The 26,727-nt window shown below is 43.4% G+C and overlaps 1 protein-coding gene across 1 annotated transcript in view; it reads left to right on the top strand.

The window, feature by feature from the left end:
• The window catches only part of LOC143394831 (protein FAM169B-like), a 65,053-nt gene that overhangs the window by 28,259 nt on the left and 10,067 nt on the right, over positions 1-26,727 (top strand). Inside the window, exons 5-7 of the mRNA XM_076849430.2 lie at positions 8,659-8,744; positions 14,325-14,502; positions 25,775-25,957. Coding sequence (XP_076705545.2) covers positions 8,659-8,744; positions 14,325-14,502; positions 25,775-25,957 — 447 coding nt within the window. The remainder of the gene's footprint in view (positions 1-8,658; positions 8,745-14,324; positions 14,503-25,774; positions 25,958-26,727) is intronic.

The raw sequence follows: 26,727 nt of genomic DNA, 5'->3' as shown, positions 1-26,727 counted from the left end.
CCCTGCCTGTGATTGCAAGGGAGGATGGGACCAGTGAGAGGAGGGACCAGTGGCTCATCTCCTGCTAGCAACCAGGGGAGGATACTGTGGACTTGCCTGGCAGTGGGGTAGGGGGCATGGAGCAATAGTGGTAAAGAGAAGACGGGGCAGAGGGAAATGAGGGTGAAGAAAGTTTTGGCTTGGTTTAATGCTGGTGCCAACTATGCGTGGTGACTTAGGAGTAAAAGCATAGGGTGAGGTCAACCTGAGCTTCTTCCTGAAGGGTCTATGGGACAGAAAAGGCAATGAAAAGTAAGAGTCAGCAGTGGGAGCAGGCGTCTGGACCCAGGTCCTTCTCTGGTTGGGACCTGGGCTGTAGGTGCACTGTGGGGAAGATCACTTTACAGTTCTTCACAGGTCACTATTCATGGTCCTGGTCATTTCCTGTGGTTGACTATAAATTCTGATGGGAGGGGCCTGGCACTTGGATCCTCGGAGCTCTGTTGGCTGGGTTGACTGGCTGACATCCCCAGAGTATGTTAACTAAATGCTCCTTAGGTCTTTGCACAGAGAAGCTGTGGGATATGGAAGTGACCAAGGCTACGAAACAGAAAGCAGACACTCGCGGAGAAGGAAGACTAAAGTAATAGTGTTTCAGACATCAACACACACGGACTTCCCTGATTAGGACGTCTGTCCCTCCAGCCGTCTCCTAGGATGTTTTGTGACCGAGGGTAATACTCACCCTTAAAATTGCTGATAATTTATGTACAGTTTTCAGTGATTGCACTTCTTGTGCATCCTGAGAAAAACAAGCAGGGAATTGAAAAATAACGAGTTTTTCCAGGAAAAACATGCCCATTATATTCTGCAGTGACAGCTAGAGCCAAGGCAAACACTCAGATGAAATCGGAGCCGCAGTGTAGCCTGCCTTCTGAGTGGCTGTTGTGAGCCGAGTGGGATTGCAACACCCGTGGGCCTGTGGCCAGCCCCGCTCTGGACCATGTTTGGGGCAGGTGGTGGGTCCAGAGAGGTGGGGGGGGGCATGATGATGGATGTGAGCTGCACTCCTCGGTGTCTTGAACTTCCCAAGAACAAGCAGGCATTTCTGGTGCGCCTCATCCCTGTGCAGGATGCCCAGAGTTGGGGGATGAGGTGGGACGGCTTTGAATTTCTGACTCCCAGAATAGGACCCTTTGGAACAGGGGGATGGATGAGTTCATATCAGCTCTATCTAGCAGAATGAGCCTATGGACTCAATTCAACGAAATGTAATGTAAACAACAAACAATGTGGTCCGATGCAGAGGAGGGTAGAGTCCAAGTTTCAGCACGTGGAGAAAGCAGGGTTCCTGGCTTTGGAGTGCGAGGCTGTGCAGACCCACAAACACAGCGGATGCAGAGCGGGGGTTTCCCCTGAGCCCACATCAGGGACCCCCTGGTTAGCATGCACCTGATGGCCTCCATGGTCTGTGGACATTGTATCTTTCTGTTTTAGCCTGTGCTCTGTTTTTGGATGATGCAAAGATAAACGTCAGCCTGGGGCATGTCACATCATCCTACCTTCTGCCCTGGAGGAGCCCTGCATAAAAGTAGGCTTGACATTTCAGAGGAAAAGAGCTCTAGGTAGAAACTCAGCCTCCATTTAAATACTTACTTCTCTCTGGGCAACTGAGGTGCCAGTGTGGCTGTGGATGCTTGGCTAGCACCCTTGATCAGGAAGACCCCTGAGCTTTGTTTTTGTTGGGCCATGAAGGGAGCAGTTTGGGGAGCTGGTTGCAGTGATGGCAATGTGTTTCAGGAATGCACGTTGACAATAGTTTGACATTTTCTTCTTTTTTCCCTGTTAATTTATGGCATTTGCTGTGTGTTGGATTTAAGCATAGAATTGTATCCTACCAAGATATGTCATTCTTACCAGGGGACTCATGGTATTTGGAAAACAGGAATGCTCCAAGGAAAATATTCCCAGTGTCAAGGCTGGGGCCTTTGTCTTGAAGGGCAGGGTTGGGGTTGCTTCTTGGAGGAAGCATATGGAACTGCAACTGGGGCCTGTCTGTTAGCATCATTCTCTGCAACCCTGGGAAACTTGGTGAGCTTGCCTTGGTCCAGCCTGTTGATATTTAGATTCCTTTCATAGAAGGACTGGCATTGATATGGGCTTCTATTTGGCCCCAACCTCTTGCAATTCAGCTGTACCTCAGGATCCAGGCACCTCTCCTCCCCTTGCTCCATTGTCCTTGGGTTAAAATCCAGATTCATGAAAACAAAATTGCTTAAGGCTAGAAAGGCCTGAGACACACAGGGAGGCAGATGCAAATGTACTGCAAACCAGATGTTTCCTTCTCCATGGCAAAAGAGGCACCCAAGTTCATGGGCATCTGGGGAAGTGTTTTCCTTTAAGGAAGACATCTGTATGGAAATGGTAGCCCGAGTAATTCGATGTGACAGTTGCTATGTCAACTAGAATATTTTTCCCCTCCCCTTAAATTATTGACCAGCTCAGTCAATGTTGCATAAAAGTCATGCAATGCCTTGGAATGTGTTTATGTGTCGGCCTCTGCCAGAACTTTCCAGCATTTTTTCCTTACATGTATTTTGCTTTTGGGAAGATGGCCTGTCACTTTGGTTTAACTGTGCCCTTTTTTTTTTTGTGGAACTACATATTTCTTAGATTTGTAACGGGGCAGTGGCAGCTTAGACTCCAGGGGAGCAATAGAAAGGGAAGTAAGGACGGGGGGAACTAGGGACTTGGAGCCCCATTAACTGTGATGAAGAAGTGCAGACCATCAGGCAGGGCATGAGCAATTTGCAGCTAGCTCGGGAGGTAAGATATTTTTGAGTGTGGAATATGCCCCTCTTTGCTTTTTCCATGATAGATAGCATGGTGCATGGCCCTCTCTCTCCACTCAGCTCTGGGTTGTGCATCCAGTTGCCTGCTACCCACCCTCTCCTTGCTGTCTCTAATAGGCAATTTTAATTTTGTAGTTGTAGATGAACAGCATGCCTTTGTTCTATTTTATTTAATTAATTAATTTATTTTTTAATGTGGTGCTGAGGATTGAACCCAGTGCCTCACATATGCAGGCATTTTGAAATTGATACCCCTAATATCTCCTTGTGGTCCTCAAGTCCTCCTGCAAAAGGTATATGTCCTCCACTCAAGCTGGAGAATGGGCTGCCCTCTCCCTTCTGCCTAGGACCAGTCTGGTTCCCCAGTGAGTCCTTTCTGTCCCTAGCACCTCCCTCCTCACCAGCATGTTTGCAGTAGCCCAGCTCTTCCCCTCTTTGGCTTTGTCACATGACCTCCCATTGGCCTCCATTCTCCACACTGACACTTTTTATTTTATTTTTTATTTTTATTTTTTAATATTTTAAATCTTTTTAGTTGTGTATGGACTCGATGCCTTTATTTGTTTTTATGTGGTGCTAGGATGGAACCCAGTGTCACACACTTGCAAGACAAGTGCTCTACCACTGAGCTACAACTCCAGCCCCTATTTTATTTTTTTTAAAGAGCAAATTTAGGTGCACAGTTTTAGGTTTCACTGTTTTAGGCTCAGGAAAACAAGGAGTATTCCCATATATTCATGCACAGTTTCCTTCTTTATCAATATTTGTACCAGTGGGATATTTGTTGCAGCTGGTGGATCTACATGGACATGACATAAGCACCCAGAGTGCATAGTTGAAATTAGATTCACTCTTGATATTGTATATTCTGTGGGTTTGGATAATTGTATAATGTTACTTATCCATCATTATAATATCATACAATATATATAATCCTTTCAAATAATTTTTTTGGGAGACTGGGGATTGGATCCAGGGCCTCACATATGCTAAGCACATCTTCTGCCTCTGAGCTACATCCCCAGCCCTCAATAGCATATATATATTTAATTGCAGAAGGACTAGCTCCTCCCGCCTGGTTGTAGCCAATTGTTCTCTTCCTAAAACACCATTCTGATCCTATAACTCTTACTTTCCTGGAATCTTCTCATGACTTGTTACAAAGCCAATACCTGGCCTGGCCTCTGGGGAACTTCCATGGCCTGTGCCTGCTCCCTGGCTGGCCACCATGTGTCTGGCCCAGGCCTGGTCTTGTAACTCTGTCCTGAGCCCTCCCAGGCAGTCCTGGAGTGGGTTCCTGGTGGCTGTTCATGTCTTGAGGCATTTGCACAGCATGTGGTCATGACCAGGTGGCCTGTTGTAGTCCTGTTGGGCTGTGTCTTCTGTCCTGGACCCCTGATGCCAAGTGTAGTGCTGGCATAGTCAGTGTTTGCTGAGGGCATGGCAGGCGCCCCTCTCAGTCCTGCAGCATAATGCAAGGCCAGAAGCATTGGCTCTGCTGTGGCCTTCCCTTTCCATCTGCTCCTTTCTCAGCACAGTGCCTTGGCCTGTCCTGCTGTCCCCTCCTCTTCTCTCTCTTTCTGCCAGCCTTCTGCCCAGGCCTGGCCCCTGCTCTGCAGTCCTGTCAGTTCCGTCTTCACCTGTGGCACAGTGCTTAGAGCAGGGCCCTGGGAACCAGTGAGCTCCATGCAGGCTCACATCCATCACCAGTGCTGCTGTTCACAGGCACGGGACTGTGAGCACATCTCTTAACCCTTCTAAGCCTCACCTGGGAAACAGAATCAGCCTGAGAACCATTCTGTGAAATACTAAACTTGGCATTGTGGCTGGCCCTTGGTGAGTGCTTGGACATGTTGTGCTGGATATTATCATTTTAAGTCAGTAATTAGATTGTGTCCCTCTGAAGCATGATGACTGTAACTGTCTACAGAGTCCTGTATTACCTGACTGGCCTCATCTCCCTGAGTCTCCCTACGTCTTTGGCTCTGACTTGCTGCAGTTCCCCATTCATGCCCTCTTACATCTCTGTGGCTGTCACTTCCCCCACTTGGGGTGGTCCTCTCCCCCTACTGCTGTCTGGTCCCGTCTTCTGGCCCTGCTCAGTGCACCTGCCCTTCCAGCCTCTCTGGTTCTCTCAGCCTGAATGACCTGCTTCTCCCCTTGCTTTCCTGCCGTACACAGCCTGCTGCTCTGACTTTATTCTGTTTCATGTCCCAGGTTCCAGCCCTTCCTCTAAGTTGGAGGTGTCCTAAGCTGGAATCCAAACTTAATTCCTTGAGTGAACGTTGTATGTGCTTTCTGTGAAAGACAGACAGATGTTTTTATGCAAACAGGAGCAGAAAGATGGTTTTGGGGAGAGAGAGAGCTCCCAAGGGAGAGATGGTGTCTTACAAAGTACATTGTCTGATGTTGGAAATAACAACAGCTTTTTTTTTTTTCCATTTTTCTTTGCAATCTCAGAGCAAGACTTGAAGCAGGTGGAGGAAATTTCTAGAAGCTATTGGAAATTTCCCAAAACCTTAAGAAAAACAGTTTGGTGAGGTAAACTCTCTCACTGAACCTGCATGAGAATCAGGGAGAGAACATTAAGGTCTCCATTTGACAGGTGGGTGGAGCTGTCAGGAGGGGATGGGTTCAGGTCACTGGTAACTGGAGGAGCCAGAATTTGAGCCCTGTCTGGCTCTGAAGTCTGAATTCCTTTCCCTGCACCAGCTACCCAGGGTTGTATCTAAAATGCCTCCTGTGGTCTTGCTGTCCATTGGTGCTGAGATCTGTTAGACTTGAGAGTGAATGAAGCTGTCGTCTGGCTGAGCCAGAGTTTGCAGTTGTTTCTTTTTTATTAGTTCTCACTGGCTTTCCCTGATGTTTGGTTTATCTAAACATGGCCTTGGACTTGAAGGGCTCTGTGCCTCTGCTCAACGTTATCCCCACCTGTCCGCAGTGCCTTACCTGGTGTCTCTGCCTGTTAAAATTTTACCCTGTGATCCAAAGTAGGTGAGCTCTCTGAACACTTGCAGTTCCCCTCATCTGGGTCCTTATGTCAGTCAGTTCTAGGATCCATCATGCACTGCCCTGTGTTGGAACCACTTGTTTAGCTCTCTCTCCTTCTGCATTCTGCCAGCTCCCAGGGATCAGGATGGAGGCTCATTCCCCAAGGACTGAGGACACACTGTTTGTGCAGTCCACAACTCAGCCAAGCAGAGCTGAATTCAGTTGATCTTGCTTCACCTTGAGTACATCTGGGCCACTGAGAGTTTGCTTAGGGACCTCACTGTCTTGTTTTGGGAACCTGGGAGAGTAATAGAACAAAATCCATTACTGACATCTTCCTTGTGGTCTGTGTCACCTGTCACTCAGAGGGAGAGAGAAATTTTGTTGGCACAGCAAGACTGGCTCTTCACAACACCCTGCTGGTTGGTCTCACGATGGCCTAACTTGTTGCATGTGTTCGATCTCTTCCCAGGCCCTGGGTGGTCAAGAGCTGGGGGATGCTGATCTGGGTGGCATTTTTCCTTTTTAAAAACACGGGATGTTGTGGTTTTTATTTTCTAATACTTGGAGCTGGCTGGCTCCAGGATCTTGGCAGTGATGCCCTGAGGCTGGCTCTGGGCACCTGTCAGTTCTCCTCGATCCATCATTTGTCCTTGCTGAGCTTGGAGCAGCCTCTCTGCAAGGGCTCTGCTGCCATCTCTCTCTTTGCTATTTCCTCTGGATGAGGGATCATGCTTCACTGATCAAAAGCTACTGCCTTCCAGAAGGCCAATTTGTGTTTTTTCAAGAGTTGGTTTTAAGGAACACGTGTTTTAGATTCTTAGATTGGATTGGACTTCACTTTTGATATTATATGCATTTAGCAGTTCAAGATGACTTTTGAAAAAAGACTTCAACCAGTTCAACCTATTTTGTGACACCTTGTGGGACTAGTTAATGCTCTGCAGTGCACTGTAAAACTTGCAAGGTACCATGTGAACCTGTTTTCTGTTTGAAACTGTATTAGTAAATTGAACATCTGTATTATGGAAATGCGATCTATTAGTAAGCAGAACATCTTAGGTTAGTTCACCTTGTTAAGCATGAAAATAACCCTTATGGCTTTATAAAGCTCCTGTAAGTTCTAGGAGGCTCCGTTTTGGAAATGAATTATGTTGAATAAATGAAGGCAGATGTCAAGCATTTAATTGGCCCTTCTCTCTCAGCTGGTTCTATGAATTTTGGAACCATTGTCAGAAATGAGAGTTCACCACTGACATGAAACTGAGTAGCAGGTTAGATGCTGTTCATCTTTGGAGAGGAGGGGCAGGCTATGCAGTTATGTTGGACACCTGGCTCCTGCCTTATAGCCTGATCTTCCAGTGTTTTCTACTAACATTTCTTAAATAGCAGAGCAGAATAGGGAAGAAGGCCATGCCAGCTTACCCCAAGTGTTCCACAAAATGTACTTTAAAGTCTTGAAACTTGCGTCAAATGTTACAGTGACTTGTTTTCAACTCCATGTTGATGTTTGATGGTGAAAGTACATCTTTTAATTCTGTGACTTCTGGACCCCTCAGGCTCAGATACCTGTTTTGAGAAGCAGTTATAAAAATGTTGATAAAAGGGATATAAAAAGATATCAGAAAACAAGTAATTTTGGTGTTTAAATGCAATTCTTAAGCAAGGAACGTGGGTGGAGGAGTGGAGATCCAGAGGCAGAGGCTGTGACGGGGTTTACCTTCAGAGTGACTGCTCAGTAGGGGGAGGCTGGGGGGGACACTGAGCTGGGAAGAGGAATAACTTCAGTCATCTGTGGAGAAGATCTTGAGTAGGAGGAGGACCTGATGGGATGTGGTGACTGAAGCATGAGGAGGAGGAGGAGAGAATCAACTCACCCATTGGCTTTATAAAGTAGACACTGAGCCCCTACCTTGCACCAGCTCTGTGTTGGGTGTTGAGAGCTGATCTGCAGGGGACCCTCTCAGTCAACTCAGGTGATTGGTTTGGACAATTCTGATGAGGAATCTGGGAATGTGTCCTGGTGTCTCCTTCTAAGTTATAGGACCCACATCCAGACTTGGTCCTAGAGATGTTTTGAGGCAGAATCAACAGGCCTCAGGGACTGCAGATGGAGACGGGGGAAGAGTGGGAAGAGGAGAGCAATCCTTCCCTCTTTTGGTGAATCCTAGCCCCAGCACCTTCCTATCCAGAGATGCTCCTCCGCCCCACACGATTCACCCCATTCCTAAGAGCAGACCTCATCTCTGGATTTAGAATCCAGTGCCCCAGGGCAGATCCCACCTCTGTCCCTTCTGGCTGGTTGCCTTCAAGTTACTTCATGTCTCAGCGTCAGGGTCCTCAGAGAAGTGCTGATAGCAGTTTCATTGTGGGAATGAAAGAAGGCAGCCCTGAGCGCAGCACCATAGTGACGCTCCTTATGCAGCAATCCCTTGAGTTCCCTCAGTGCCCTTAGATAATGTAGGATGTCACTGGCTGTGGGGAGTTCTGAGTTGTGGCCCATGATTGGACTGATAGATGTTTGCAACGTGAAACATGTAATTCTCACCCATCCAACGTGTCGATATTGGTGTGTATCTTATTTTTCCCAACTACATGGGGATATACCTTGTCTTGCTTTGGAATCTTTGATGAGCCACCTATGAAGCATCTGTGATGTCCTGTGAGAGACGGCCATGCCCTGTCCTGGTCAGTGCTCTTAGAAACTTCAGCTCTAAAAATATCACTGCTTTAACTACAAAGAATCTTTTGCACCTTCTCTGGCTCCTTGCTTTTGGGATTCCCTGGGGGCTGGTTGGCTGTGACGCCATCATTTCCTCTTGCTTTTTCCCTTTAGTTGTGGCTGTTTACCTAAAGGAATCCTGGTGGTCCACAGAAGATGTACTGAGAACCTCTGATCCCACAAGAGAAGGTCTCGTGAAGGTGAGGTGATGCAAGTTTATTATTGTTATTATTACTATTATTATCATTATTTTGGTACTGAGGATTGTTGAACCCCCAGGGGGTGCTTTGCCCACTGAGCCACATGCCCAGTCCTGTTTGTTTATTTTTTTTAATTTTGAGACAGGATCTTGCTAAGTTGCTGAGACTGGCCTCAAACTTGTATTCTTCCTGCCTCAGCCTCCTGAATTACTGGGATTACAGGTTTGAAGGTGGGCACCATCTTCCAGGCAGGCAACGTAGTTTTAAGTGAACATTCGCAACACAGGGTTTTCAGAGTCACCAGACTTAATATCATGTTAATAACATGCAGCAGTTCACCTTTGTGACTTCCTAGGACTGCCCTTACCAACTACCACCGACTGGGTGGCTCAAACAGCAGACATTGATAGTCTCATAGGTCTGGGGGCTGAAAATCCAAAACAAGGAGTCCACAGTTTCTTCCCTTTGAGGTTCTGAGAATATGATCCTGGATCTCTCTCAGCTTCTGGTGGCCTCAGTCTACTTGGCTTGAAGATGACACTTGATACACTCTATGTATCTTAGGTTGTCCTCTGTGGGGATGTCTAACTTGAAAGTCACCCTTTTTAAAAGGTTGGATTAGGAGCACCCTAATGCCCTCATCTTGGTCTTTTCACCTGCAAAAAGCTCTCTTCCAAATAAGGTCGCATTCAGAGGTACTAGGGGTGAGGGCCTCAAGATCTTTGGGGGAGACACAATTCAATCCACAATACAATGCAGCAAGGGAAATGGTAAGAGCTGGCTATGTTCCATACGTCCCTGGCTGTGGGGAAATCTGTTTTATCTTCCTGAGTGGTCTCTCATGCCTGAGTTTGGAAACTGTCATCTCTACTGTCTCTGTTGTGTGGGAAAGCTCTGCTTGATGCATTCAGACGTTCATAGGCATCAGATTCAGAAATGTATCTATCCTGTACATTACCTCAGACTTTTAACAGGGCTTATTGGATTTCAGAATTTGTTTTGCACATGAAGAGATTGAGACTGAGTCACAGAGTGGGTAACAACGATTTAGCTGGGTATCAATTCAAGTCTCTCTGACAATCAGTCAGGTTTGGTGTCTTTCAAGTGCTGTAACTTTGTAGAGTACTTATAAAGCAAAGCTCTGGGATGGTGAGGTGAAGGCAGGCACAGCAGCAGCTCCTGAGAGGTTCTGGCAGAGTCCTTGTGACTGAACTATGGCTAGGACAGAGGTTAAGGAGGAGGGTAGTAACCAGCCAAGAGTTTAGACAGTTTGCCTCATATCTGCCTGTTTTCATATTTATCTTGATTCTTTAGGTGGAGAGAAAGACCATGCTTCTCTGCAGTCTTGAAATAGTGGGTCTATCCACAGTTGTCTGGGATGCCGCGGGATCTACATGGGCTTCAGTAAACACTGACCTATCAGTGTTTGTTCAAGTTCAGTTTGGAGAATAAGTTCTTGGTCTATTTTCTTTTTTCTGTTGAAAAATTTTTAAAATTTTAGTTTTTTTAAACAACAGCTTCACTGAACTCAAATACCACACATTTCACTCTTTTGAAGATTGCAGCTCAGTGATTTTTAGTGTATTCAAAAAGTTGTACATCAATCGCCACCAATTCTAGAGGATTTTCCTTATCCCCAAAGAAACCCTGCACCCTTACGCCCCTCTTTCCCCAGCCCATGGTAATCACTGATCTCCTTTCTGCCTCAATAGATTCACCTGTTCTGGACATGCCTTAGAAATGGAATTGTACACATGTGGCCTTTCGTGATTAGCCCCTTTCACTTAGCGTCATCTTCCTAGGTTCATCCCTGCTCTAACATGTTAAAAGGCTTGTTCCTTTTCTTGCTTGAATATTGGTCCTTTGTAGGTGCCCAGAGCATTTTGTTTGCCCACTCACCAGGTGATGGCATTTGACTTGTTTCCACTTTGTAGCTGCTATGAATAATACTTCTATGAGTGCATTTGTGAGGACATATATTTTCAGTTTTCTTGAGCACATACCTGGGAGTGGAATTGCCAGTCATATGGTCACTCTGGATGTCAAATTTTGAGGAAGTGCCAAACTGCCTTCCACTGCCCCTGCACCATTTTACATCCCTCCCAATGGTGTTGCAGGGTTGCAGTCTCTCCATAGCCCATTAGCCAACTCCGATGCTTGTCTGTCTTTTATGTTATCCACCCCAGCAGGTGTGAAATGGTCTCTCTTGGCTGTTTTGATTGCATTCCCCATGGCTAAGGATGTAGAGCATCTTTTTTAGTGCTCACTGTCCATTTGTACACCATCTTTGGGAAAATGTCTGTTGAGATCCTTGGCCCTCATTTTAATTGCATTATTTGGCATTTACTGTTGCATTGTAGGACTTTTTCATGCAAGTCCCTTATCACATACAAGATTTGCAACTATTCTTTTTTCTATTCTGTGGGTTGTCTGTTTTAGGTCTAGTTTTAATTGACTCCATAGGTATTATTTGGCAAAGGATTTTCTTTTCCTTTTCTTTTTGGTACTGGGGATTGAACCCAGGGGTTCTTAACCCCTGAGCAACATCCTCAGCCTTTTTAATTTTTTTATTTTGGGAAAGGGTCTCGCAAAGTTGTTTAGAGCCTCACTAAGTTGCTATGGCTGGCTTTGAACTTGCAATCCTCCTGCCTCAGCCTCCCAAGTTGTGTGTCACCATGCCCAGTATGCAAAGGATTTTCTTCCAGTAAATTCATGATGGCTTGAGATTCAACAAAAGAGCGTGAACGAACCCTGTGTGGTGCCTGATGTGCCTGGGTGTGTTGTCCTGCCTCTTTTATCACAAGTGGGCCAGGTGACTACTTAGTGTTTGGTTGTTCTGAATGCTAGGGAGAATCAGATTGCTCTATACATATGTTTCAGAAGGAGAGTGGAGACTTCTTTCATTTGTCATCTCTTCTGAGTTTAGATGAACAACCCCCTACCCACCTTTTGGAAATGTGACCTGTGTTGTGAACAGAAAGAACCTTGGATGCCTCTTAATAAACCATGGTGTAAAGTTATATTCCCACCGAACATGAGAATATTTCTTTTATTTGCTTGTAGAACTTTGTCTTTACATATTTTTTGTTTTTCTTTTAATTACATATGGTTTTTTAGTCAGTCATTCTTCATTAATTAAAAAAAAAAGCTTTCTTAATGCTCTCTCTGTTAACATAATTAATGGTCCTAAGGAGGGATTAGAACTGGATCTTAGTTTTATGTTTTCGGAAATGTTTCTAAGTAAAAAATCATATGTCACACATTTCCCCCCCACCCTGAAGGAAATTGAATAAATTAAGGTCATTTTGTTTTTCTTCTTTTTCTCCTGCCAGTTTTTGATTGGATATTTCCCTTCTGCCAGATGCAATCTGTTTTTGTCTTCTGGCTTCCCCTGAACTTTTTGATTTTATGAGTTGAAAAATATAACCTCCCACATCACGCCGCTCGGGTTTTGAGACTAGCTAGTTGTTCTCCAAGTCTGAACTTGATTTGGTTGCCACTGTCTGAGACACAGAATGTGGTGGCTTCTCGGAGCTGAGCTTGGTTAGATTTCCACAAATCTCTTCCTCATCTAAGATCTGGCTCCAGATAAAGGTAAAATATTTTACATTCTGGGCCAATTAATAAGTTGACTGGCACTGAACACTGCCATTTACGAGGGTGCTGCAGGCTGCCTTATTTTTATTATCGAAGCATTTGAAAACCAGATGAGTGTTTTAGAGATGACTTCAGTGACCTCTTCCTCCTCCTCCTTGGCCTCCTCTTTCTCAGGGGAAATTGAGGCTCAAGAGCTGTGAATGGCTGAAGATCTCCTAGAAAGTCTGGGTGCTGATGGTGATGATGACTGTCTAAGGGTCAAATGTTAAATATAAAGCCAAACATTAATATTTGCATTAAACTTTGTCTTTCCAAAAGTCTCAGTTCTAACAAATAAGGGTGCAGAAGGAATCAGTGCCTGGCTGGGCTTGAGCAGGCACCCTGGCCTGAGACTCAGAAGCCCTGCCAGTTTTGCAACCTGGTTCTGCAGAGCCCTTGTCCAGATGACTCAGGCTCTCTTTGAAAGCAGGCAGGAAAATCAATAAAAGTAATCACTTACCTTCTTTGAGCTTCAATTCCTTCACCTGTAAACCAGGACCTCCCCAGCGGGTGATGAGAATCAAATGGTAGCGCGTGGGTGGAAGTCACAACCCAGTTAATGGTGTGCCTGATGTGGTGGTGACGCACACGTCTGTGCACACAGCACACCCACACAACAGCACAACATGTGGGCTGTCAAACAACAGCGTTGGAGGAGTAAAATCCCCCTATAATACTGTCATTGTGGAAATAGCTGATTGGTTTCATCTAATGAGCCACATTTGGTCTGTAGCTTGTAGCTTTCCACAGGGCTGCATTGAGGAGGATTCTGAACCCACATTTGCTATACCTTGGATCTTAAGTGTCCCTGAAGGCCCATATATTAAAGACTTGGTCCCACGGTGGTGCTGATGAGAGGTCTTGGAATCTTTGGGAGGCAGGGCCTAGTGGAAGGAAGTTAGGTCATTGGTGGCATACCCTTCAAAGAAATTTTGGGACCTCATCCCCTTCCTCTCTCCTTGCCTCCTGGTTGCCTTGAGGTAATTAGGCCTCTTCTGCCATGTGCTCTTGCCATGATGTACTGTGCTGCCACAGGTCCAAAGCAACAGGACCTAGTGACCATGGACTAAAACCTCTGATACTGTGAGCCAGGGTAAACTTTTCCTCTTTTAAAGCTTATTTATCTCTGGTTTTTTGTCACAGCGACAGAAAGGTGACTAGTACAGCTTCCAGGCTTAGCCAAATAGCTATGTCTGCTGTGAGTACAGGAGCAAAGTCACTGATTCTGGCCACATATTTGCCGTCCATGGGCTACACAGATGAGGAGAATTTTAGCACACAGGAGTGTGAAGTCATTTTGTCTTGTAAAGGAGAAAGCTTATAACTCCACGGGCATGATTTTGACCATAATGCAGTTTTCTTTTATATGAAGATCTGGTTATAGGTAAGAGAGTTCAGCAGTGGGATGGGCCTTAATTCTCAGTAATTCTCTGGGGTTAGGACTCCAGTGTGTGTTTGCAATCTATCACAAACTACTGAAAATCAGTTATTTTTTGATGTAGCCATTGATCTTTCCAATTATTTCCCCTCCTCTTTAGACCAGAATTCTAGTGCCAGGCTCCCTGCCATTGTTTAAAAGGTCAGATTAGGTTATTTCAGGATATATCCAGCAAATCTGCCAAAATGGCCTGCCCTGACCCGCCCCCCTCGGAGGTAACTTCCTTTTTCATTAGCCTGTGATTGATTGTGCTCTGTCAATGTGCATAGCACATCTGTTGCCCTGGGGACCCAGGAATTGTAACTCACTCCTGGAGGCCACATTGGTGCAACAGGTCAGTGGAGACACCATGATTCACATATTGGCTGTTGAACACAGAAGTAACTCTGTGATGGGGGAGTACACACGTGGCCTAGCGTGCTGTGGATGCCAAGTGCAAAATGTATCCCCTCTGATCTCACTTGGTGATTATTCTTTCTTTCTTTCTTCCTTTTTTGTCTTTAAAGGTTCAGTCCTTTGGGGAAAGGATTGTACTTTTCGTTCTAAATGTCATTATTTTTGGAAGACTGGAGAGAAGTTTGGATGATGATGACATGTTTTTTTTGCCTCATTCTGTGAAGGAGCGAGCAAAAATTCTGTGGAGACATGGAGCAGCTGTTGGATTTTACACAACCAACGTGAAAGGTGAAGGTCACATGGTGGCTGGGAACTGCCACCAGTTCAGGTGCTGGGAGGGAAGGGACTGGAGATGTCCTGCTGTCCCGGGTACACCTTTAGCACAAGTGTTAACTTGGAGAGGATCTCCTGGCACAGGAAGTGTACTGCCAGTTAAGCTGTTGTGTAAGGAAACCTAAGGTATGGATTTCATTTTCAGTGCATGTCTCATCTCACTGACCAGCAGGCTGAAAAGTTTGTCTCTTTGATTCCCAGGCAATGCCATGTCCCCTATAAAACACTTGTGGCAGTTAATCCCAAAAAACCAAATGCTGAATGTCTTCTTTGATATAAGGAGGCTGATTCATAGTGGGGTAGGGTGAGGGAGCTTGGGAGGAATAGACAAACTCTAGATAGGGCAGAGGGCTTGGAGGGGAAGGAAGGGGACATGGGGTTATTAATGATGGTGGAATGTGATGATCATTATTATCCAAAGTACAAGTATGAAGACACAAATTGGTTGTGTATACAACCAGAGATGAAAAATTGTGCTCTATATATGTAGTAAGGATTGTAATGCATTCTGCTGTCATATATAAATAAAAAATAAGTTAAAAAAAGAAAAAAAAAACACTTGTGGCGGTTAATGATGTACAATAACTTTTTAAGCACAGGGTTTTTTACATTTCTTTTCTGTATGTTACCAATTAGCTGTCAGGAAAATATACCCTTGCTAACAGGTGACATGTGGAGGCAAAAGCACACTCAATGCCAAGATGTGTAGACATTACCTCAGAAGAGAGTGAGTCCGGCCACACACGATCACAGGTTGGGTAAAGCGACTGGGCCTTATTTTGGGGGGCAGCTGTGAGCACCACAGTGTAAGGAGCACCACTTTGCTTGAAGAGATGGGGCTCTTCTTTAAAGTTGTGTTTGAACAACAGATTTTTTCACTTTGAAAGTCTTGTCAATGTCTCTGATCCAACTGGTCCCAGCACCATCTTTGGTTCTCCAAAGTTCTCAATTTTAGCAAAAAAAAAAAAAAAAAAAAAAAAAAAAAAAAAAAAATCCCAATAAACCACTTGTGGATGTGATGTTGTCAGAATTGAGTGTTTTTCTTTGGGGAGAAAGAGCTGATTTTGGTTTTGAACTCTATTTACATCGTGTGTATGCTCTGCTTGTCCAGGATTTATTTGATCTCATATTCACTCTCATCAGTGTGATCTGACCACTGTTGATCTATATCAGCTCCTCTGCCATCTATCATCTGTTGTTTAGCCCCTTGAAAGTGTTATTTTTGTATTTTGGTTCTAGAATTTCAATGAATATTTCTAGTTTTCAGTTTTTGTGGTTGAAATTCTATCTTCATTTGCAGGTTGACCATATATTTTTCATTTTAATTAATTGAACATATCTGTAAAGCTATTTTGAAGTCCTTGTCTACTGATAGCTATTAGAGTCAATTATATTGAATATAACTGACTGCTCCTCACCTTCCTGGGGATGGATCATACTTTCCAGTTTCTTTGCATGTTTAGGAATTTTTGGTTGAAAAAAAAATGGCAACCATATTTCAGAAAATGAATTCCTCTGTTTTCTGAGGATTTTTAGAAGGCATCTAATCTACCTGGATTCAAACTGCCAACTTTGTCTCCTTTATGATACATGGCTGCTGACATCATTTGACTTCCTGTGGCTGCTTCTTTAGTCTTGCTCTGTGAGTCCTTGGTGACAAGCTTTGGACATGGGTGTGACTTACCTTCTCAATAGTTTTCTTACTTCTGCGAGTTCTGGACTCTACTCTGATCCTTTGAACCATTTTGCTTCAGCCTTATGCCACTTAAGCTACTCAAATTGGAGAGTACCCTTGGTTAAGAAAAGTACCAAACTCACTGAAAGTTCCATCTTTCAAGAGCAGATCTCTCTAATTTCTTGATCTCCCCCTGCTTGCCGCTCCCCCCCATTCCTTTGAGGTCTCCTTTACTCATTTATAAATTAGCTATAAACTAGAGATTTGGGAAGTTTTTCTTGTTCTTGTTCTTCTTCTTTTTCCTCTTCCTCTTCTTCTTCATCCAGGGACGCTTAACCACTGAGCCACATTCCCAGCCCTTTTTCATATTTTATTTAGAGACAGGGTCTCACAGAATTACTTAGTGCCTCACTTTTGCTGAGGCTGGCTTTGAACTCTCCATCCTCCTGCTCCAGTCTCCCAAGCTGCTGGGATAACAGGCGTGCGCCACCACACCCGACACAGGAAGTTTATGTTCTGCATTTGGTCTTGCTCATCCTGTGGTTCTCATCATGCCAGAACTTTCTTTTTAAATTTCTGGTGCTTTCCTACTTCTGAATTCTCCGTATCTGATACATTTACCTGGTCTGGCTACAGTTTTCTCCATCAATGTTTTCTGTAGCCTTGAAGTTGGAATTATATTCTCTAGCCAATAAGCTGCAAATTCACAGGTTTTTACCTGTTTTCAGAAATTAGGTTTCTGGCTTCTATCAGCTATTGGATGTCTTACAGTATCTTTAAGCATTTAAAAAAATTTACATGTGAAGATTTGCATGATCTCTTCTTTCTACCATCATTATTTGAGAGTTCAGGCATGGATGGAGGACTTTTTTTTTAAATCCCTTATCTCCTCATCTCATTTTGTAGTTGAGAGAAGAATTTACTTAGATGAATTTAAAAATGATTGTTATTAGTAGCATGTAGGTAAGGCAAACAGAAAAGTAATTTAGTTGATGATCAGATATAATTCATAGTATTTATTATTTTACTCATATAATTTGTGAAAAGTCACTTGTATTATCATCACTATACTGAAATACCTAACAGACCAGCTATAAAAGTAAACTAGTTTATTTAGTTCAGTTTTGGAGGCTGAGAGAAGGGGAGGGGCTATAGAAGCTTGTTGCTTTTATAACAATCTCTTTGAAACAACCATGGAGGGGCTCACATAACAGCTTTCTTAAGCCATTCCGAGGGCAGTGCCCCCAGCAAGACTCCAGGACCTCCCACTAGGCTCTCCCAAGAGCACCATGCGGAGCATGCACTTCAACACAGGAGCCCTTGGGGACACTTTAACCACATCCAAACTGCAGCATCACCATCAGATACGTGTGGTTTAGCTGACCACCAGAAGGGTGGATAGTTCAGCAGTTAGTGATGTTCTTCAGTCTCGGCTCTGTCTGTGGCACTCGTCACAGTGTTAGGAAGTGCTGTGTTGATCTTAGGGTGTGGGCACTGCACGTGGTGAGCTCTTCAGCTTTTCCCAGTGATGGAGAATATCTATTGATTCAGCTGGGGCTAGCCTGAAGGTTGTAGTTTTATTCTGCTGGGAAAACCTGAGGCCTAACTCACTACATCCACAGGGTCCCGGGGGCAGGTTCTACCTATTGAAGAGGGTACAGCTGGGCCATGATGGAAGCAGATCCAACTTACTGTTTTTTGGACTTTATGATGGTGTGAAAGTGGTACATATTCAACGGGAACTGCAGTTGGAATTCTGGTGTTTTTCTAGGAAAGTGCGATGTGGTAGAATACTCTGGTGATGCGGGCAGCAGCAAGGGGCCACAGCGCCAGTCAGCCCTGCCAACATGGAGCCCAACAGCCACACTGTGCAGTGTACTGTGCTACTAAACTGGGAGTTCACTAGGTTAGGTCTGTTGAATATGTTTCTAATTATTTTCAATTTATGATGGTTATTTTTTGGATATAACCATATATTAAGTCAAGGAGCAATTTCATTTTTTTTTTCTGTGTATGAGACTTTGAAATTGTCTATTTTCTTTCTTTCTTTTTTTTTTGTACTGAGGATTGAAATTGCCTCTTTGGGGACTTTATAGTTCTAGGAATTTAACCTACACATAGGTCCCTATAACACAGCCAACCTTCATGTTATTACTTTATATTCATTGCCTCCCTCATCCCCCGACTTCTGTGCTTAGCTTCTATCAACCCCTGGTCATTTCTTTCTTTCCTCCTCCTCCTCCTCGTTTTTTTTTTTTTTTTTTTTTGTGGTGCTACGGATGAACCCAGGGCCTTGTGCATGTGAGACAAGCACTCTATCAACTGAGCTATATCCCCAGCCCCTAATTTCTTAATCACTATAGTTTTGTCTTTTCTAGAATATCATATAAATAGAACTGTGCAGTATCACTCAGCATAATGCCTTTGAGATTTGTCCCCATCAGCGTGTTCATCAGTAGGCTGTGCCACTTTATGTCTGAGGGGCATATTTAGTTTTGAAGCAGGTGGGTGCCTTTGTATAGAATGAATGAAATATTTACAGGTAGACTTCTCTTAGGAAACATTTTGCTAGCAGACTGGTTTGAATTTCTCTCTTTGTTTGATGGTTCCTTAATTGCCATTCTTACAAAATATTGAAACTTTAGTCTTTTTACTGTTTTGTGCCAAAATTCTCCCTAGGTAGTAAAAATCAGTGAGGGTTTACTTTAATTTTTGCTTCCAAACCACCAGTCCATAAGACTGTTAACATTCAGGGGGAGAGAATACCGGATTGGGGATTGGAAAGGAGGCTAATTTAAGCCAGAGCTTATAAATATTTTGCGTTTGCATAAAAATCTAAAAAGAACAATTTTTCATTACAGATTCCAGAATACCCAAAAGGAACGAAGTCATAACGAGTGGCACTTGAGAATATTAGATGAGGTGATTAGGAACTCAGACTGTGACCTGTGAGACTCAGAGATGCTGTGGAGCTGGTCTCAGCCCTGCCTGGGCTGGGGCCTCCTGCTTTCGCTTTCTGTAGACACCAGCCCCATCAGTCCCCCTGCCACTGTTGTCCTGTTAAGCAGGAGTCTCTCATGTCACCATCTGGACATTAATGGAAACATATGCAGCAAAAATTGAGTGGTGAGAGAGTGGTGCAGTTTCCGGTACCAACTCTGCTATCCAAGGAGAAGGGGGTTACTGTTGCAAAGAATAGGAGTGTACTCCAGGACTTGCAGGGTAGGAAGGCTCTGGAAGGGTACAGGAGAAGCTCATCAGGTACGACCTGGCTCCTTATGCTACAGTGGGTACCCATCCAGTCTCATGGATGCAAAACAGCTTCCTTTACTCACATATGTTTTTTACTACTTTCTTAGAACTCTGCCTTGGTTTGCTGTGATGCCCACCTGGCCTCTAGCTCCACCTGTCCTAAAGGTTCACGATGTATGGCAATCCTAATGTCATTTCATTCATTCAAAGTTCTAGAAAGAATCAGGTCAGCCCTGCTGGCCTCTGGATGGGATTCTTGTGGATCGTTGGTTCTCCTTTAGCTCAACTGTCTGACATGGGTTTTGTGGTTTGGATATGGCCATCCAGCTGTATTTTCTTTGTGGCTGTGATAAGAGTAATTTCAAAGAAGAGACATAGGTTTGTCAGGCATCCCATAATATTCCATGGAGGAATCCCTTTTCTAAAGTCTCGGCCTGGACTGTGACTGTGTCGAGTCAAGACTATCAGGCAGCTCTTCGTTGCTGAGTGACTCTACATTTTAGATGGCTCCAGCAGGCACAGTTTTGTTTGCTCATGTTTTATAGGATCCAGGAATTCTTGGATCACATCCCAGACCTACTGAAGCAGAGATTCTATAGGGCCTAGCAATCTGTGTTAACAAACCCTCCGGGTGATTTCCATGTACTCTGAAGTTTCAGAACTACTGACCTAGTCATGTACTCCTCAGTGAACAGGTATTGCCCCCAGTGTGACAAAATTTTGTTCTAGGGGACGTATTCTCACTAACCTGAATACCTCCCACTGGGCCCCACCTCCGGAAGGTCCTGCCTCCACCCACCAGCACCTCTCTGGGGAGAAAGCCTTTACCATGTGGAATTTTAGAGGACACTTCAGATCCAAACTCAGGGAGCAAACAGATTTTAGATATTAGAGTGGTCTGTGGCTCTTCAAAACATGACACTCTCCAACAAAGTCTTATCCGTCAGTATTTCATTTGGTGGAAGTGGAGATTAGGAACAAATTTTGAAAAAGGCTCCTCAGATTGGTGATTATGAAAATGGTTTAAGAAACACTGGTCTGTGGCATGTGATTATTAGGAAATTCCTAGCTGTGGAGTAGGTGCAAGCTCAGCATTTCTAGGTGAAGGTCATGCTCATCTGGGTTGCAGATCGGTTGTGCCCACTCACATTTCCACCCGTCCAAGGCTGGAGGCTTTCTTGCATCACATCTTGGCCAGCACTTGGTGTTGTCCAAGGTCTCTGTGGTTATAGTTCTGATGACTGAGAAATGATATCTCATTTTATAGACTTTTTCTAATTATTATGAGTCTCTAGAAATGGGATTGATTTTTATAGATTTTCTAAATTTGGTCCAGTAAAATACATAAATCCATAAAACCTATTCTGGCTGTTCATGTTGAGGGGATTTTAGGTATATAGAAGAGTTATGAAGAAAGTTCAGAAAGGCTCTGTGTGCCCTTTACCCACCTTCCCTAATATCCACATCTCATGTAGCTGTGGTACAATGTCCAAAACAAAAAAATTAGCATCAGTTAATTTCCTTCTCATATCCTCCTTCTCTTCTGGTCCCTGATCCAGGACAGTGCGAGGCATTTGCTCTTCAGATCACCTGGGTCTCCTCTTCCAGTCTGTGACCATTTCTTGTTTTTTTTTGTCATTTGAACACATTTGAGGAGTACTGGTCAGGTGATTTTAGAATGTCCCCTAATTTACATCTGTCTGATGTTTTCTCATGATTAGACTGGAGTCATGGGCTTGGGGAACAGGGGAGCACAGATATATTCTTATATATCAGAGGGCAGGGTGGGTGACATCTCACTAGGAGTAGTGATAACCTTGGTCCCTCAATTAAGGTGGGAGTCCTGTGAATTTCTCCAGGTGAAATGACTCTTTCTCCCTTTTTAATACTTGATCTGTTAAAATATTTTGAAAAGATTAATTCAATGTAGCTTTAAAAATGAACACATAATAATAATGATGCATATTTATGGGGTATGTATGATATTTGATAACATGTATACAAAATGTATAATGATCAGATCAAGGTAATTAGCATTTCCATCTCTTTAAACATTTGTCGTTTCTTTGTGTTGGGAACCTTTAAACTTCACTCTTCTAGTTCTTTATAAAATACACAATAAATTGTTATAAACTCTAGTTACCCTACTGTGCACGTTCTCTTTGTGACTTTTAATATCCATTTTATCAAAATAAAATTTTCTATCCTGTAAAACTTACCAATCACAAGGTTATAATTCAATTATTTTATTTTATTTTTTAGCAAATATAGATAGTTGTGTAACCATCACCAAAGTCCTGTCTTAGGACATTTCTGTTATCCTGCTAAGTGGTCTGTGGTGTTAGTCTGTTTCCATTGCAGCCTTAGGCAGCCGCTGATCTGCCTTTTTTCCCTACCAATTAGCCTTTCCTATACATTTCACCTAAATGCAATGATAGGATATATTGTCTTTGGCATTTGGATTCTTTCACTTAGCTTAGTTTTCCTTATCCATGTAAATTGTAGCATTTGTAGTACTTCATTCCTTTTTATTGCTGAGTAATATTTCACTGTTTGAAATATTACTGTATTTTGCTTATGGATCTATCAGCAGATGGATTGTTTCCAGTTTGGGAATATTATGAATAATGTGGCTCTAAATACTCACCTACACATCTGTGTGGAAATGTGTTTTCATTTCTTGTTGGTAGGTTCCCTGGAGTAGACTTGCTCCATTAATTGGTAAGCTTATGTTTAACTTTTTCAGGAATTGCCAAGTGATTGCACAAACCGGCTGCACCACTGTGAACTTCCATCAGCAATATATGAGGTTTCCAGTTTCCTGCATGTCCTTGTCAACACTTATTATTGCTTGTCTTTTTGATTCTAGCCATTCTGGGAGGCTCAAAGTGGCATCTCATTGTGGTTTTAAAACTTGCATTTCCCTAATGACAAATGGTATTGAATAGCTTTTCATTGACAATTGGCCATGTGAATGTCATCTTTGAAGAAATGTCTGTCCAAATCTTCTGTCCATTTTTAATGAGGTAATTTGTTTTCTTATTGAATTGTAAGAGTCTTTTATTTTGGCTACAGCCTTTTATCACTAATGGTATTTCTAACATTTTCTTGCAGCCTGAGGCTTGGCTTTTCCCTTTGCTGGTGGTGTGTTTCAACACAAAGAGTTTTAAATTTTGATCAAGTTAGATTTGTCAATCAAGAATGCTTTTGGTGTTGACTCTAAGAATTCTTCGTCTAACCCAAGATTGTGTATTTTTTTTCCTAAAAGCACTAACAGTTTTAGCTCTTGCATTTATGTCTATACTCCATCTTGAATTAATTTTTGTGTATGACGTGAGGTGAGGGTTCAACTTCATTTAAAAAACTACCTAATACTTTTTTTTTTTTTGGTACCAGGTATTGAACCCAGGGGTTCTTAACCACTGAGAAACATCCCCAACCCTTTTTATGTTTTATTTTAAGACAGGGTCTCTCTAAGTTGCTTAGGGTCTTGGCTAAGTTACTAAGAGCTGACCTTGAATTTGGGATCCTCCTGCCCCAGCCTCCCAAGTCTCTGGGATTACAAGCACGTGCCCCAAGCCTGGCTTAGGTAACAGTTCTTCGCCAGATGTGCCATTTTCATGTGATCTCTCGCACTCTGTGGCTTGTTTTCTCATTCTTGTGATGATGCCTTTCACAAGCAGACATTCTATTTCTTCTTCTTTTTTTTTCTGGCAAAACACTCTTTTATTTCAACAAAAAAATCCCTTCCTCCTGAAGTGAGATTTTGCAGAGATGTGCTGTCATTCTGTAGGCTGTTATAAAAGTCACAGCAATGAAAGAAGAGCCACAGTCTGGGAAGAGAATCTTTTCCCAATCATCACTTAATTCCACACTAAAACCATTATTCACTCCTCTGTTCACAGACATCCTGTATCCTGAAGTCCACTGTGTCAACTTTTTCTTTCATGGATCTTGCCTTTAATGTTGTATCTAAAAAGTCATTGCCATGCCCAAGGTCATCCTCAGTTGTCTCCAATGTTATCTTCTAGGAATTTTTATAGTTTTGCTTTCACATTTAGGTCTATGATCCAATATGAGTTAATTTTTTTTTTTTTTTGTGAAGAGTCTGTGTCTACATTCATTTTCTTCCTGTGGATGAATGTCCAATCATCTCGCCTCATTTGTTGGAAGACTGTCCTTTCCCCTTTGTGAAAATTGAAGCATAGGAGTTTATTTCTGGACTTCAGGTCTGTTCCACTGATCTACCTTTGAGCCACTACTCGATACTCAAATTCAATACTTGACAAATGCTTGAAATTGGGTAGTGGAAGCCTTCCGACTTTGCTCTTTCTCAAAGTTATTTTGATTATTTCAGAGACTACATTTCATGTAACACTTAGTATCAGCTTGTTAATTTTCACCAAAAAGCCTACTGGTATTTTAATGGGCTAGCATTATAGATCAGTTTGGGAAGAATTGTCATGGGAACAGAATTGGGTAATTTGATCAGTGAACATGGAATTTCTCTTCATTCATTTAGCTCTTTGGTTTCCCTCAGATAACTTGTACTTTTTACTGCTCAAGGCTTGAACTTGTTTTGTTAAATATACTCCTAAGTATTTACTGCGTTTTAATGATATGGTGAATAGAATCGCATCTTTATATAAATTTACACCTTCTCAGCCTTGGAAACTTAACATTAGGGGGACATTGTTCTCATTTTTGTCAATTGAAGCCATAGAATTTCAAACAAGTTGATACTATCTTCTCAAGCATGTTGAGGCTGAGATTACAAATATTTTACAATTACTGTCTCAAGTGAGTTGAGGTTCCTTGTTAGACATAGATTATGTTCTCTCCCTTCCACTTCCCCTTTCCTCCCTCCCTTTCTTCTTTCTTCCATTTTCCAGTACTAGAGGTTGAACCCAGGCCTCACACATACTAGGCAAGCGCTCCACTATTGAGCTGCATCTGCAGGAGACAGGTTCTTACTACACTGCCCAGGCTGGTCTTGGACTCTCTCTCAATCCTCCCATCTAAAACTCCTGAGAAGCTGGTTGCTCTACTCATTCATTTTTGACATGAATGTTTCTTTAACTAACAATTCCTTGGGTTGATATTCTGGGCTGGGCTCAGTGGGTGGTTTTCTGATCTCGGCTGGACTTGCTATGTGTTCATGGTAACTACATGCCAGGTAGGTGGCTTTGTTCTTGGAACTGGCTTGAGGTTGGCTGGGACTACCAAGGTTCCTGAGCCATGTTTCTGTGATGGCCTGGGTTTATTTAAAAAAAAAAAATTTTTTTGTAGTTGCAGATGGACAGAATGCCTTTATTTTATTTTAAAAATTTTATTTATTTTAATATAACAAAACTAAAAAAAAGACTTAAAAAATTAGATATTATATATGACAGCAAAATGCATTTTGATTCATTGTTCCAGCACAACTTTACATTTCTCTGGTGTACAAGATGTAGCGTCATGCCATATGTACAGTCATACAAGTACCTAGGGTAATGATGTCCATCTCACAGAATGCCTTTATTTTTTTAAAATTTATTTTTACGTGGTGCTAAGGGACAAACACAGTGCCTTACATGTGCTAGGCAAGCACTCTGCCACTAAGCCACAACCCCAGCCCTAGCCTGGGCTTATTTTTGTGGCGGGTGGTAGACAGACACCGAATGCCTGAGGCCCAGGCTCAGAATTGGTGTGTTGTCACTTGGCCTTATTCTGTTGCTCAGACTCTTCAGATCTCTCCCTGTTGCCAGCCTAGACTATAGGGGGGAGGGAAACAGACCCCATCTCTTGAGGAGAAGAACTTCAAAATCACATGCAGAGGGGTGTGGATATAGGAAGTCGTGCATTTGCTATAACGGGACATGGTGAGCCCTTTTTGTCCATACTCTGGAGATAGGTTGGGATGGTCTCCTAGCCCACATCCTCTGGCTTCAGGTTTCATTTTTCCAAAGAGGGCTTTGATGTTTTTCAGATAATTGTCATTGGCTCTGTAGGTCTCGGTGAAGGGAGAGATCTGAAGAGTCTGGGTACATGAGCCACCTGCTCCGCTCAGTCTCCCAGGTTTGCTTTTCACTTCAGTGCAGTGGTCCAGGGACTGCCCTTGTAGCAATTAATAATAGGGGTCAGCTAGAGTCTGGTGGTTTGGAATCGTCTGCTGTTTTAGTGCCAGTTGTTTAGCTTGTGAAACTAACTCTGCTTCCTGGTGATATCCATGACGCTGGCTGTGCGCGGGTCCCACAGGGTCCTGGTGGAGCAGCAGCCAGCCCAGGAAACAATGTGTGTCTCCTGCTTCCCCTGCAGGCAGCCTGTGTGGCGATGGCACTGGTGCATGTTATCTGCTGCCTGTCTTCGATACTGTGTTTGTCAGGAGGAAACATCGTCGCCAAGGTCTAGGGACAGCCATGCTGCAGGACTTCTGTGAGACTTTCCGAGAAGATGATGCCCTGGGGCTCAGTTGCCCAATTTCTCCTGCCATGTACCGAGGTCAGCCCACTGCATGGCGTGTGAAGGAATTTGGGTAACAGTGGTGAATAACACGTGTGCATTCTAGGTGGTTCTGAGCAGATGGAGCCCTCTGGGGCACAGCAGGCCTTGGCTTTGCCTCCCTCCTGAGAAGTCTTCCACAGTTTTAGCACAGAGACCTCATTTTTGATCTCTAGGAGTAAAGCGTTCCCAACCTGGGTTAGTGGATTTGAATATGCAGATGATCCCTGACTCATGATGATTTGACTTAGGACTTTTTTTTTTTTTAACTTTATAGTGGTGTGAAAGCAATACACATTCAGTAGAATGTGTACTTCAAATTTTGAATTTCTAATGTTTCCTGAGCTAGCAGTATGTGGTCCCATACCGTCTCTTGAGACAGTGGGAACAGGCAGTGAGCCACAGTTCCCCGTCAGCCACGTGATGGCTAGGGCAAATAGTCAAGAGTCTACAGGAGGCTGTGTTGCCAGTGGTTTTTGGATACAGATGTTCAATAAATTGCACAAGATATTCCACACTTCATTATAAAATAGGCTTTGTGTTCAATGAGCTTGTCCAGCTGTAGGCTGAGGTAAGTGTTCGGAACACGTTTCAGGTAGCCTGGGCTGTGCCGTGAGGTTCAGTCAGTTAGGAGTATTACATGCATTTTCAAATTATCAACTTCTGATGTGTTTGGGGAAGGCAGCCTCATTGTAAGTCAAGGACCATCTGTAATCAGAAACAAATCATCAACCTCAGGGAGAAGTGGAATCCAGGGAACTGCTGCCGGG

The sequence above is a fragment of the Callospermophilus lateralis genome, chromosome 3, assembly GCF_048772815.1.
Source record: "Callospermophilus lateralis isolate mCalLat2 chromosome 3, mCalLat2.hap1, whole genome shotgun sequence".
In the NCBI taxonomy this organism is placed as follows: Eukaryota; Metazoa; Chordata; class Mammalia; order Rodentia; family Sciuridae; genus Callospermophilus; species Callospermophilus lateralis.
Note: the sequence above shows the minus strand (reverse complement) of the source record. Positions and strands in the feature narration are given on the sequence as shown.